Raw genomic sequence first — 13,296 nt, forward strand, 5'->3', positions numbered from 1 at the left:
ATATACATACATACATACATATAGTATTTAAATTCAAGCTTGGTTCTGATTATTTTTCTCACCTGCTGCATATGTTCTTCTCCAAATGTTTGATGACTTTCAGTCCCGGAGGTTTGGTAAATTTTTAATCATCTGAAGGCTCTCGAGTGAAGCTGTTCAGCCAGAAACAGGTCGTTCTGTACTGAAACCCACCACCATCAGCTGTTTAAATATCCAGGACACTCCCCCGTTTGACCTCTGCTTCACACACATGAAAAGAAAAGACTGACTTTTATTTGTAATAAAAAAGAGTCTCAAGAGTATTAGTACACCTCTTTTAGTCCTAAGGTTTTCACAATTAAGAATACTATATAAAACAATCTACATTTGGTCTTGTGTCAGGTCTTAAAGACAAGCGGAGGTGCATTAAACTGCCTCATTGTTTATTTTATCAAAATGCAGAAAAAGGTGGTAAACCACAAACCTTCAGGGTCAATGTCCTCGGAACAAATGGGACCAAGATGAAGGACAGAATCTTGTTTGAAGAAAACCAAAACAGCATAAATGCAAAAACACCTCATAACAACTGTCAAGCACGGTGGTGGAGGGGTCATAATATGGGCTTGATTTACAGTCAGAGGACCTGAGTACCCTTCAATCTATAAGTTGACTCTTAACTTCTTTGTGTATTAAAATACTCTTAGGTCAAATGTGGGTCCTTTTGTCCATCAGCTGAATGATCCAAAGGAGGTTGAACAGTCCAGAATGACTGGGGGAAGAACAAAAATAAAAGTTTAAATTTCAAACCTCAGCTCATCAACAATGCTGTTGTGGGAAAGATAAAATAATATAATAAAACATAATAAATAAAATAATACTTGTACGTGAAATAGAACCTCGATAAGCCAGAAATTCAACAGCTGAGTGGATCTAAATTCCTCCACTATATTGTGACTTAACAGCTCGAACAGATTTCCTGGCTGTTATTTCAGCTTTGTAAATTAAAAAAAAAAAGACTGGATGGCTAAGTCTCCTCCAGACCATAAAGGCATCAACAGATTTAAAACAAACAAAAAACTTTATTGAGTTAATTAATGTTCTAGAAGCAACAACATGGAGTGGATCTTAATGAAAACTCTTTATCCACTTAAGGAGAGCAATATCAGTCAGATTTGTGTAGGCTCTACTCCTGTGGACAGAGAAGCTGCTCTTGTGTACCTTAACCCTCTCCATGCTCTGTACTTGCAGATAATCCACCTCTACGCAGAGGTTCGTCTTTGCATTTCCAGTCAGGAGCAATGATTTCACTGCAAGTTGTTTTGAGCATTTTAAACCTTTCTCCAAAGCCAGACAAAATTATACGACAATTGTGCAAGCTTGACAAATACAGTGCTGGCCCCTCGGGTTTCTTACACGAGTACCGTTTCAGAATTAAACTTAAAAATTTGGAATTTTCAGGCCATTTTTGTGTAAACATGTTTCGTAAACATACAACACAGACCTTACACAGAAGAAACCCATTCAACACTTGCTCTTGTCAAGGGCGTCCTGTCTGTGAAACTGCTTTAGAGGCTTTCTTCTGCATATCTTCCAAATCATAATTCTGCTATGGATTTGATCAGCTGGTCCCACAACGTAATTGATAACATTTCTTCAACAAGAAGACGGGTTTTAGGCGAGCCGACTTGCCCTGATGGCACACATGCAGCTGGATATGTCATCGACTTAGATGGTGATATGTCTATCTCTGCTGTCAATCGAGGATGTTAAGGATGCATATATAATTGGATTTATGATAAGTGGTTTCCTGCTTTTTGGAATCTGCTGGTTCCTGGTCTATCAACAAACAAAGGAAGTTGTCGGCAGAAAATTTGGCCCTGGTCAGGCTGCCTGCCTTATGTGATGGCTTGGTTCATGCCTCGAGCACCCGGACTCAATTGCTTTGCGAACTAGGATTCGCTGGCAGGATGACTCAGACTTCGGGGCATACTCTCAGGCACGGACCAGTGGTGTGGCCACTTAATTTGGACATTTCGGAACCGAGAGGACCGACACGGACTCAATATAGACATAATCGGTAAAGTTCTGCCTGTCCCCAAAACAAACTTGTTTATCTGAATTCGGCTCAGACTGGCCTTGACAGGCTGGAGGCTCTGCCCCCTCCCCTCTCCCACCAAGGAAGTCTATAGACCAGAGGGGCCACGGCTGAATAAACATTGTCATCATATCAGGACTCTTTGGATTCTATCTGACGCTATCCTTGGCTGACTTTGGCACCCCTCAAGAGTTTTTATGGATTTCTCCAGAGGTGAACTCCAGAAGGAACTGAGTGATTATACCACACTCATCTGAACTCTTACAGTGCCTCTGCGAGTGTCCTTGGACACGCTCACTGCCCTTGCGTCTCCCCCCCTCCCCTGTAGGCCTCACTAGTAAATGAGTCTTCGAGGCTCAAGGTGATTAATATGTATAAATAAAGGTTGAATGAAATCACTCCTGGAAATGACCGGTTTTCTGAGGACCCAAGTGAAAAATGTAGTTCTTTAATACTTTAGGTTAATACCTGTTCCAGATCAAAGTAAAATAAAAGCTTATACTTGAGAGCTGGACAAATGTGTGACAAACAGCAATTAAAAAGCACACGTTTAAACTTATTTTGGTTCATAAAGTATTTTAGTGTGATCTACGATAACTGACCTTTTTGTATTATTAAAAATGATAAAAACAAAATAAAATAAATTTTAGAAATCCAAGTGTGTATGTTTTGTAAAAGGGGAACATCTGAAAATGTTTTTCTTGTTTTCCTTACTTCAGAAAGACTAGTTTCATTCTTATTTAACAGGCTCTTGTGTCCAAATAACAAAGACGGCTAAACCCAAGACGACCAGACCAGGAATTTATTGAGCTCAAATTGTAAAAAGATGTTGATCACCAGAGTCTACAGACCTGAAATAAATTCTTCTGATACAACAAATATATCAGGATTTTAAAGAGACAAAGCCTGTTCTCTCAGAGTTTAATAACTGAGTTGAAACTAATTAACCATGATCTCATGTGGCAGGAACCCTAAAACTTGCTCAATGTCTACAAACTGATCACATTTCTTTATCCACCCACCAAAACACCTCAATATCCATACTTTAGGACTATAATCATTAAAAAGTAACTACGAGTTGTCTGTGAACTATATTTAGTGAAGTAAATGCGCTTTCAAACACCCTCTGGCATGTACAGATATATATTTTTTTTTTAAAAACACGTCACCATTTCATTTAGTAATTAAAAAATTTGTTTTAATAAATTAAATGTGAATCACATTATGCTGCAAAGAAAACAAGATCTTGATGCAGTTGTGGCTGAAACAAGTCCTTCAATTACATGACGACGATTTAATCTATAGATTGTGGGCTTCTGATTGTCAACTGCCCACGAGCTGATCCTGCTTCCTGCATTAAAGCAAGACGAAACGATGACAAAAAAAGAAAAGTTTGCGCAGACAAATTCCTCACTTTAGGCAATACCATAATAAACAAGTAATGCTTAATATATATTTTTAAACTCATTGAGTTCAGTGATTCATACCAGAAAATAATCTGCAGCAAAACAAGGAATCTAGGATTCTTTCATGTGTCGCTCTGTCTGCACACATTCCCACCAACATGCACGTTAACCACGATCTCTAGAAAACTGGGAGGGTTTTGTTTTCCCTCCACATCTCTCGTGGTGGCCTACCCTGTGTCTCACTTCACTCAAGTCAAAAACAGATCACATGCAGAGGCTCGGTACTCAGAGTATCAGCCGTTCCACACAGGAGCAGACAAATCAAGAGGTCATTTATTTCAATGTTGATTCTGGCTTCCAGCTGCAACGGGGGAGGAAACCACAACGCGCAGGTGACACAGTGGCTTCTGTCAGTAAATCAGACAGTCAGGATTCCCAGAGGATAACTGGGAAATCTACATGGATGCACGGGTTGTCCAGCTTTATAATTCCCTGGAATTCAAAGAAATGTTGATTAACTAGAGAACTAGTGTTGATAAGTTTTTCTTTTCTTAAAGACTGGTTTTCTCACCTGAGGCGTTAAATTTTTCTGAATTCTTTTCAGCTTGGCTTTTTTACGTCCATTCTTTGTCACGATTGTCTCCTCGTAGAACTCGTGGGCCAAGTCGCCATCTTCATCAAAATACAAGGAGCTGCAGCATGAATAAATAAAATAAAAAAAACAAAAACAACTTCAATGCAAATCTTGTTCATGGGGGAAACAATGTTCAGTCAGGTCATCTGGATGTTTTTTTTTCTTTCCCCAAGACGTTTTGTCCTTCATCCAAAGGACTTATTCAGTCGGAGGAGCCAACAAACAAACTGATTGTCAAAAACGGCATACACCATAGTGGAAAAAACAGTTTGCTGGTGTTCGGGCTGCTGCTGTTATGCCGTATTGTTTTGCATTATTAGTGTTTTGTGTATGACTTAGATCTTTTAGCGTACCGTTTGATGTTCGTTTAGCTAGCATATATGTTAGTTTCTATCTTAGATCCTTATTTACCGTTTCTTTTTACACTTTATATTTTCGCTATTGTTGCATGTAACTGGGACCCTGTGTACATAATTTCGTTCCACCTCATGTACCACATGTGACGAAATGACAATAAACCTACTTGAACTAAGATGGCCTCCGCTCCGGGGCCCGCCCTCTCCCCTGTCAACTCCTCTGAGACAGTCATGCCAAAGCGACTCAAAACACCAAAGTTCATGCTCAATAATCCAGGTGAAAATCCAACAATGTTCAGTCCGGTCATCTGCACAGTTTCTTTTTTAGGTTGAGATGTTTCGTCCTTCATCCAAAGGACTTATTCAATCTGCCTCAGATTGAAGAAGTCCTCTGGATTAAGGACACAATTTATCAGCAAACAAACAAACAAAAAGAAAATAAACTATCCAGATGACCTGACTGAATGTTGTTGGATTTTTACCTGGATTATTGAGCATGACCTTTGGTGTTTTGAATCACTTTGGCATGACTGTCTCAGAGGAGTTGACGGGGGAGAGGGCGGGTCCCGGAGGCCATCTTAGAATCAGAAAACTGATTTTATCCACTATGGAGTATGCTGTTTGTGGGAATCAGTTTGTTTGGTGGCTCCTCAGATTGAATAAGTCCTTTGGATGAAGGATGAAATATCTCAGCACAGCAGGAAAAAAGTTAGAAAGAATATTCAGAGACACGTTACCATAAACTGTACATAATACATTAAGAGCCTAAAGAAAGCCAGTAAATAAGAAAATGTTGGATTTATGCAAACTTGGGTATATGTCTCCAAGACAAGAAGCTGGGATGAATTAGGTAATATCAGCTTCTTTTTTTTTTTTTTAAGTAGAAACGACATTCTTAGTTTTAGATTTGTCAACAATCTTAATTTATTAAATTGTCAATAAGATCGTATGACTAGATGATAAAGTGTCAGCGGGTTGTTACATGTGGTAGAAACAAATCTTTCAGCAGCAACAACTGGTCACTGTATATATATGAGGGTGCTACAGCTAGAGTGAAACATAACCCACTTTTAAATCTTGGCATTATCTCAATTTTTCAAACCGAGAATAAAAAAGTACTTAAGCGTCAACACCGTGGGAATATCTCTATTTATTCTGATTTGAGGGTCACAGGTTTATGATATCAACAATATATGACCCTGTTATATTTCATGCTAACATACAAAGTCTATATTTACCTTCGTCTGGTAAACACAAAAGGCGTTGCACCAGGAAAACTCCGAGTTCTCGTCAGCGGCTGCTCGTTCCCATCTTTGGCTGGATCGTCCCCAGTACCTGAGCCAGAAAAAGGCCAAAATCCTTTGGATTTGGAGCCACTACCCCCCATCTTCAGCTATAGCACATTATTTTGCTGAATCACACAGCGTCCAGTGGTGATACAGTGTTACTGTACGGGGAAAATTGTGACTCTCTGAGAAGGATACCTAGGGAAAAAGAGGGACATAAAGGGGGGAATTCTGTCATTTCATGCAGTCAAGTCAATCAAACAGCCACGACCATTTTCTAAAGCAAACCTTGTACGACAAAATACTTTTAGACCAGAAATATCTGAAGGTTGATGGTTTAATACTCAATATGTTCCTGTGTTATGAAGACCTTATAAAAGACACTGAATTCACACATTGTCCCCCAAAATACAAAATGGAGCTTTGTAGAGGAAAAAAGTGCTGCATAAAAACAAATAATGATAAATACATACAGACGAAAATTTTTTTTTGTTGTAAATCGACTACTGTCTGCCCTGATTTCTAAAAATTGGAATGAGCCGTAGAAAAACTCAATGGGTCAACTTCTGCACACCAATATGGAAAGAAAACAGCAAAACATTTTTTTAAATTATATTAAACTGTTGTTTTAATAACTGTTTTAAATTTTTTTTTGGGGGGGGGGGGGGGTTGCAACTAGAGAACATTGATAATATTTAATTATTTATAACGCTGCATTCTGAAATTTAGTGGAATTTCTTTGCCTTGTTCAAGTTTCCTTAATATAGAAATTATTCTAACTTAAGACCTACGCCCAAAAAAAGAACAAGAAGGGCACATATTGTTCATTTATGATCTCAGATCCTTTTTTTTTTTAAGCCAAAAAACGTTCAGGCCGACTGTGCCTGAAGGTAAAGAAATCGCAAGGTGTTTTGCAACACCTAGTCTTGAACCCTAGTCTCTGTCAACATCCTCCTCATGGATCTGGACACAGACAGGAGGAGGTCATTACAATCTGAGGCATGTGTCCAAGAAATGTTAGGAAATCCCAGGCCAGAGTCGACACAGTTAAATCCCACAAATAATGCCACATTTCGGAACACGCACATCTTTATTTGTCATGACATGCAAGCAAGTTCAAGTCTACTATGGTATTAAATAAATAACACGAAAACGTGCAGTTTATCTCTCCAGACTTAGTAGCGTTGACGAAGCAACTTTTGTTAGCTTGTCTGATATCCGACAACAGCAGTAAAACTTTGCTCCTGCGGACATTATTTACAGACACTTTATGTTCCCTTATAAGCTGGCTGCTTGTTTAAATAGAGAAAAAAGCCCCCAGCTACTAGAACAGCCAGGTCAGGACGATTTAAAAAAAAAAAAGCGTTTTCTTACACGTTGACAAAGGCTAACACAGGCAAGTCGGCTAGCGAAATTTTACAGCCTCGTTCTGAATTCTCAATAATTAAACCCACCTAAAGTAAGCAGTAGTCTGTTCGCGGGTGGGAGATGTCTACGATGAATTTGTCTTGATGAATTTCCAGTTCGGTCAACAAGGAGAAAGCTGATAACTTCTACAGCTAGCTGCTTGCAAGTGACAGTCTCTTCTTCGGTGCGTTGCGAGCAACTGCTGCGGGACAGTGCCGACGTGTTAGCGCCACCTGGTGGACAGTGTCGGAACAGCGTGCGGAATCTCCACAAAATCTGAACCTTTCTGCTGCTAAAAGGAACTGTATGGACACTTTTTCTTCAGAATTGTTGTAAATGAAGGAGACTCGAGAATTTGTTTGGAATATGTAAGTAAGGAAAAACATCTGGGTTTTCTGGTGTAGTGAGCTCATATGTTTCCTGCATGTTTGTTTGTGGATGGATGTGCTAATGTTTTGCAGAAACTGTTGAGTAAAAGACCTTTTATTTGAGAACTTTCACCTAAAGGTTTTTGGAGTTCATCAGAATGATTTTAATATCTGCTTCAGGGATAAATTTTAAAAATATGTCTTTCTGTTACAGATGAGCACATACAGCCAGGTTCCAACATTCACAACGAGTGACTTATGTTTATAACTTTTTCTGTTTCCCATAGGTCTGACAGATGTTTGTGTCGAGTATGTGATAATTATCTATTCTTCTGTCTACGGTTTATGCTTTTCTTTAAATATTCTACATCAAAACACATTTTAAAACCACTAAAGAGATTGGGATTTCTGAAAAAATGCAGAGTTAATGCTGACTGCCGAGTGACTTGGCTAAAAACCTGATTTATTAAAATCGTAAACCCCCAAATTTTAGCAAAATGAAGTAGAAGGGTAAAAAGAACAAAATACCAGCTAAAAACCAAAATTATCAAAACACCAGGTAAAACAAAGTACAAAGCTTTAGATTTAAAATCTAAATATAACAAAGGGTAGGGAAATCAGTAAAAGGATAAGATAAAACTTTATTGTCTTAGCTAAAAAGCTAAAAGTAGATAAAGCTAAAGGTAAAAGAAGCAGAATGGCAGGCAAACACTGAAATAAGCTTAATAAGATAAAAATAGAGAAAATATGCTGAAGGAAATTTCCAAGAGAACATTTCTAGAAAAATTGAAGCGATCTCACGGTATTTCAATAGAGAAAGTACTTGTAAAGTAAAATATATTATTATTTTATTAATATAAAACATTTTTTTTTTTAAAGAATAAACATCAAAACGTGATAACGCTTATCTCCTGAATGAGTTGTTGTGATATACAAATTAATAAAATTGCACAAAGTCTGCAGAAGTCAGATTGCAAAAAAACATACCCAAAAATAAGAAACAAGAAAACAACGGAGTGAATGCTGAGTTAAACATCATATGATGCATAATTTATATGATAAGTTTATTAGATAATTTGAATATTAACACATGTTCAGCACTTGAACATAATAAGCTCAGTTTCACAGATTGATTTAAGTGTCAGCATATGGAAAAAAGTATTTGTTTATGAAAAAGTTGCATGAACTGATTCTTTCAACAGTTCACATTAAATGCAAACGCATATTTGTGCTTTTATTATAACCTTAAATTAATAAAAAACACGATGAATGTTTGAGCACTTCCCTTTTACATCACCTGACATCATTTCTCACAGTTTAATTAAAGGATCATTTGAGTCTCTCTTCATCAACCAGGTGTAGTTATGCGGGCCGCGGCCTGCTTCATCACGTCTCGAGCGTGAGCGTAGCGCTTCACAATCTGGCGCACATGCTCCTCTTCCTCACGCTGCAAAATCCGCAGAAAGTTGCTTAACTCAGGAAGGCTAAAAGCATCCCACTGGAAAAATTAAAATACAAAAACGGTTTATTTAAAAGCAGACAATGGTGAAGTAGGCTATGTGTATTTTTTATTGTTCTTTTCAGTGTCTAGTTACAGATTTTTTCCACAGTTTAAGATGAGAACTTACATTTACTTCCCCCGTCTCGTTCTCTTTCAAAACCAGGCTCAAGACTATTTCACTGGGGCCAGCACACAGGCGTAAAAACAGAGGGCGCTCATCCTCAGACAGCTTACGCATGCAGACTTAAGAGAAAACACATCAGAGCTTTAGAACCAAATGCATTGCTCTGTTGTGTTTTCATAATCTGAATAATCCCACCTTGGCTCTGCTTCTCTGTGCGTTCAAACAAGGCAAACTTTGCTGGGTTGTCCACCACAGTGAACTTCCTGAGCAACGCCTCGATGACTTCCCTCACTCGTGTTTCTGAGCTGATGTGCAGGTGCTTCGCAGCATCTTTGGGGAGGTAGAAAGATGTCCGCCTTAGAGTTCGTCGGTCCCGCTCATCTCCCTCTTCTGTGGAGTTCTGGCGCTGAGGAGGAGGGAGGGAGATGGGTCGAAGGAGCTGGAAGTGGACCTTGATGAAACCAGTGTAGGACCCATTTTTGTTCTGCAAATTTCCAAAGTCAAAACAGGAGCTGAAAGGCTGCACAGCGTTTTAATGAAATCTACAAGATAAAATGCAGCTTTGGGAACAGGTCCTGGCACAAAAAGGATATTATCAACTGTCACTCACAACCACCATGCAGAGATTATTGTTAATCTGAGAGTTGTACTCCTTCACCCTTTGCTGGATCTCGCCAACACTCAGTTCCTGTTTACCCAGTTCAGTCTGTTCATCCTGAATAAAAGGAGTACACGCAAAGAGCAAAGAACAGGGGGCATAAATCAAATGATCAGGTCTCTCTTGTAAATGAGTCCCAGAGGCTCAATAGGATTAACCTGTATAAATAAAGGTTTAATGAATGAATAAAGCTTTAAAGAGATAATTCAGATATTTTGAAATGAGGTTCTGTGCTAAATGTTATAAATGACAGACACCATCTCTGAGCAGACTGAGCTAACAGTTAGTCTGAGCAAGCCAAGGCTTAAATATTTCTCTTCCGTCTTAACTCCATTCTCAAAAGAATATACCATATTTTTCAGACTATAAGGAATTTAAAATCCTTTTAATTTTCTCAAAAATCAACAGTGAGCCTTATCAGGTGCATTATGTATTAATTCTGGTTGTGCTTACTGATCTCAAACTGATTTGATGTTATTGTGAATGAGTTGAATAAAGTTTGACTTATCTGGCTGCTTTGTTTTGCTTAATCTGGTTTATAATCCAGTACGCCTTAAATACAGCATACTTGTGAGCACAGCTGTTGAAATCATTACATAATTGTCACTTTTGCGCTACATTGCAACAGTACTGCAAGTTCAAGCACAGCTGCTGCTGCGACTTACACTTCCAAAAAAAAAAAAAATCACATAATGTATTTCAAACAACAGTGTGGTACAAAGTAATAGCGATGTAAAGATTATTAATTTATTTTTATTTTTTTTTTAGATTTTTTTTAATATAAAACTGAAGTAATTGACGTTGGTCTTTGGTCAGCTTAGCTTGTCATTTTAATTATAACTAGAGAAAATGCATTTCCTGTGAAAACGCAGCGTGAATGCTGATTGGTGAATAACTACTTGAAAGTGACATCATCTGTCCTTTTGTCTATTTCCTTGTGTTTGACTCTGTCCCTTTGTGTGATTCCATCATGTGGTCTGTCCCAGCTATTGCTCCCTCATGTAATCAAGTCCCTGCCTCCTACACCTGTTGTCTGTCCCAGGTGTTTTCACTCTCGTCAGTGTCTGTGAATAAAAGTCTGCGTCTCCTATTCTTTGTTATCTGGGCATTGTCTCATGAAGGCTCTTTGGTCCTGTTCTGCACTACATCTTGGTTTGATCTCCCTTTGTGTCCTCTCATGGTTCATGTAAATTGCTGGCACGTCAGCCCTTTTGTTGATTTTCATTAAATAACTTTGACTTTAAACCCGAGTCCTGCTTGCATTTTGGAAATCGCCACAAGATCGCTATAGAAAGCGGCTTAAAACGCTTGAGTTTGCTTGAAACTCATCAAAAAAAAAAAAATAATAATAATTTGAAAGAAGAAGCTGCAAACACAAAAAGCAAAATAATACTTAACATATCTTGATGCATGATCAATAATCCAGGTAGAAAAATCTAACAAAGTTAAGTCAGGTCCACTGGACAGATTCTGCAGAATCTATCCAGAGGAATAGTTTAATGGAAAAGCAAACAAATAAATAATGTTCTCTTGAAGTTCTACAACATTTTCCCCATAAGAGCTGTTTTGATCCACTCAACCTAGTCATTTGCTCATCAGTCCAGTCAGAACTAAAATTTCATTTATCCAAAGAGATATTTACAATAAATAAGTGATGAGCTCTTAATAACCTTTCACAGAGCCCCCACTTCAAAAGATCTGAACTATCTTTTTAATGCACTGGAGCAAACTTGCATGCTTTTTTCTCCAGTAAATAGATAGTTTATGAAATCAGTAAAACAAATCAGCATGACATATCGTTGTTTTTAATGACAATTTGCAGCTTTAAAAACATTTTTTTAATTTTTTTACCACATTTGTGTCGGTCTCAATGGCGTCTTCGGCGTCATCTGCCTTCTGTGTGGACACACCTCCGTGTATGCTGCAGTCCAGCTGGATGAGCGGTCGGCAGCGGTAGTGACATGTGTAACTGCAGTCTGAAAGGAAGAAACGAAACAGAGTTTACAACCTCTACTTTGTTTTGAGGTTTAGTTTCCTCAGAGGATTGTTCCTCACCATGAGGAGTAACAGCACGATTGAAGGTAATAGTTTGAAGTGAAGTTATAAAACACAGAACTTCTCAGACTCTATTTGTATTTTAAAAAATCTGAGCTGGAACATAATATCCATCCATCTTTTACAGCTTTTCTAGCATGATTCCAAGGTGTCCCCAGCCCAGCAAAGATACCTTTCGTTATTAACCTTTATTAAAATAAGCAAATCACATTGAGATAACAGATCCCTTTTGCAAGGCAGGCCTGAGCCTGAAGGCAGATTAACATGCATGTTTTTGATTTGTGGGAGGAAACCGGAGTACCCGGAAAAAACCCCACGCAAACACGAGAAGAACATGCAAACTCCATACAGAAAGACCCCAGGTCCAACCGGGGATTGAAAGCAGGACCTTCTTGCTGTGAGGCAACAGTGCTAACCACTGAGCCATCGTGCTGCCAACATAGTTTCTCCAGCGTGTTCTGGGTTTTGCCTGTGGTTTCCGTCTCCGTTGGAGATGCCTGGACCACCTCCCTAAGGAGGCATCAATCCTTATCAGAGGCCTGGACCATCTCACCTGGCTTTTTTTGGTGTGGGGGAGTGGCGGCTCTACTCCGAGTCTCTCCTGGAGAAACTGGTCCAGTTGACACGATTTAACTGTTTTTGCTAAACGTCTCACCTTATCTCTAAGGGAGAGTCCAGCTACCCTGCAGATAAAACTCATTTGGACCACCTGCATCACAGGCTGTTGAAGAGCTGTGTCAGCTCTCTCAAAACAAGGAGCTGATATCCTTTTATCAACTTTGTGTTTGCCAGAGTTTCTGACTAACAGTGTAAAGAAGTCAAAATAACTACGAGGAGAAATCCTGCTGGAATCTGCAAATTAAAACCTGACCTTGACATCTAAATGAAAGGCTAAGTCAAATTTAATTTGACCAATAAGTACGTAGTTTTTACAAGGTTGTAAAAATGGTTTCCTTGAGTTTGCCTTGATAATACTTTTGTTAAGCAACTTTTAAAACAAACCAGGCAATATTGTCGAAACCTAACACATACTAAAAGGACAAACTTCTGCCGCATATCAATTATCACTTATCTTCACTTTGCAACAGAAAACAAAACAAGTGAAATCAGAGTCCTCTTTCTTTTAGCTCATGGCATCAAACTGTTTAGTCTTTTACTAATTCCTAAATTCCTAATCAGCAAATACCTTTGTTTCAATAACTATTATGAATTAATTACAGCAGTTCTATCTATCTATCTATCTATCTATCTATCTATCTATCTATCTATCTATCTATCTATCTATCTATCTATCTATCTATCTATCTATCTATCTATCTATCTATCTATCTATCTATCTATCTATCTATCTATCTATCCATCCATCCATCCATCCATCCATCCATCCATCCATCCATCCATCCATCCATCCATCCATCCATCCCTCC

At 38.5% G+C, this 13,296-nt stretch overlaps 2 protein-coding genes across 2 annotated transcripts; both read right to left on the bottom strand.

Annotated features, from left to right (window-relative positions):
- Window positions 1-3,498: 3,498 nt before the first annotated feature.
- On the bottom strand, window positions 3,499-7,363 carry tusc2b (tumor suppressor 2, mitochondrial calcium regulator b). The gene is made up of 4 exons (XM_037679480.1): window positions 7,211-7,363; window positions 5,709-5,954; window positions 4,052-4,172; window positions 3,499-3,972 (listed from the first exon to the last, which is right to left on the bottom strand). Exons 2-4 carry the CDS (start codon window positions 5,855-5,857, stop codon window positions 3,907-3,909), a joined length of 336 nt encoding a protein of 111 aa, XP_037535408.1. The 5' UTR covers window positions 5,858-5,954; window positions 7,211-7,363; the 3' UTR covers window positions 3,499-3,906.
- A 1,314-nt stretch (window positions 7,364-8,677) lies between these two features.
- On the bottom strand, window positions 8,678-11,815 carry rassf1 (Ras association domain family member 1; the record flags this gene model as incomplete). Its single annotated transcript, XM_037679481.1, has 5 exons — window positions 8,678-9,029; window positions 9,160-9,275; window positions 9,352-9,640; window positions 9,767-9,871; window positions 11,666-11,815. Coding segments are annotated over 5 exons (810 nt in total), but the record flags the coding sequence as incomplete, so codon positions are not given.
- Window positions 11,816-13,296: the final 1,481 nt, after the last annotated feature.

Source organism: Nematolebias whitei, chromosome 7 (assembly GCF_014905685.2).
Source record: "Nematolebias whitei isolate Nwh7 chromosome 7, NemWhi1, whole genome shotgun sequence".
NCBI classification, from domain to species: Eukaryota; Metazoa; Chordata; class Actinopteri; order Cyprinodontiformes; family Rivulidae; genus Nematolebias; species Nematolebias whitei.

What these genes read in the sequence shown, in the direction of transcription:
- tusc2b (XM_037679480.1), bottom strand. Translation starts at nt 5,857, where the DNA reads ATGGGGGGTAGTGGCTCCAAATCCAAAGGATTTTGGCCTTTTTCTGGC. An exon ending in TTTGTGTTTACCAGACGAAG is followed by an intron (nt 4,173 to 5,708) that starts GTAAATATAGAC and finishes TTCATGCTGCAG; the next exon opens with CTCCTTGTATTTTGATGAAG. An exon ending in AGAAAAATTTAACGCCTCAG is followed by an intron (nt 3,973 to 4,051) that starts GTGAGAAAACCA and finishes TTTGAATTCCAG; the next exon opens with GGAATTATAAAGCTGGACAA.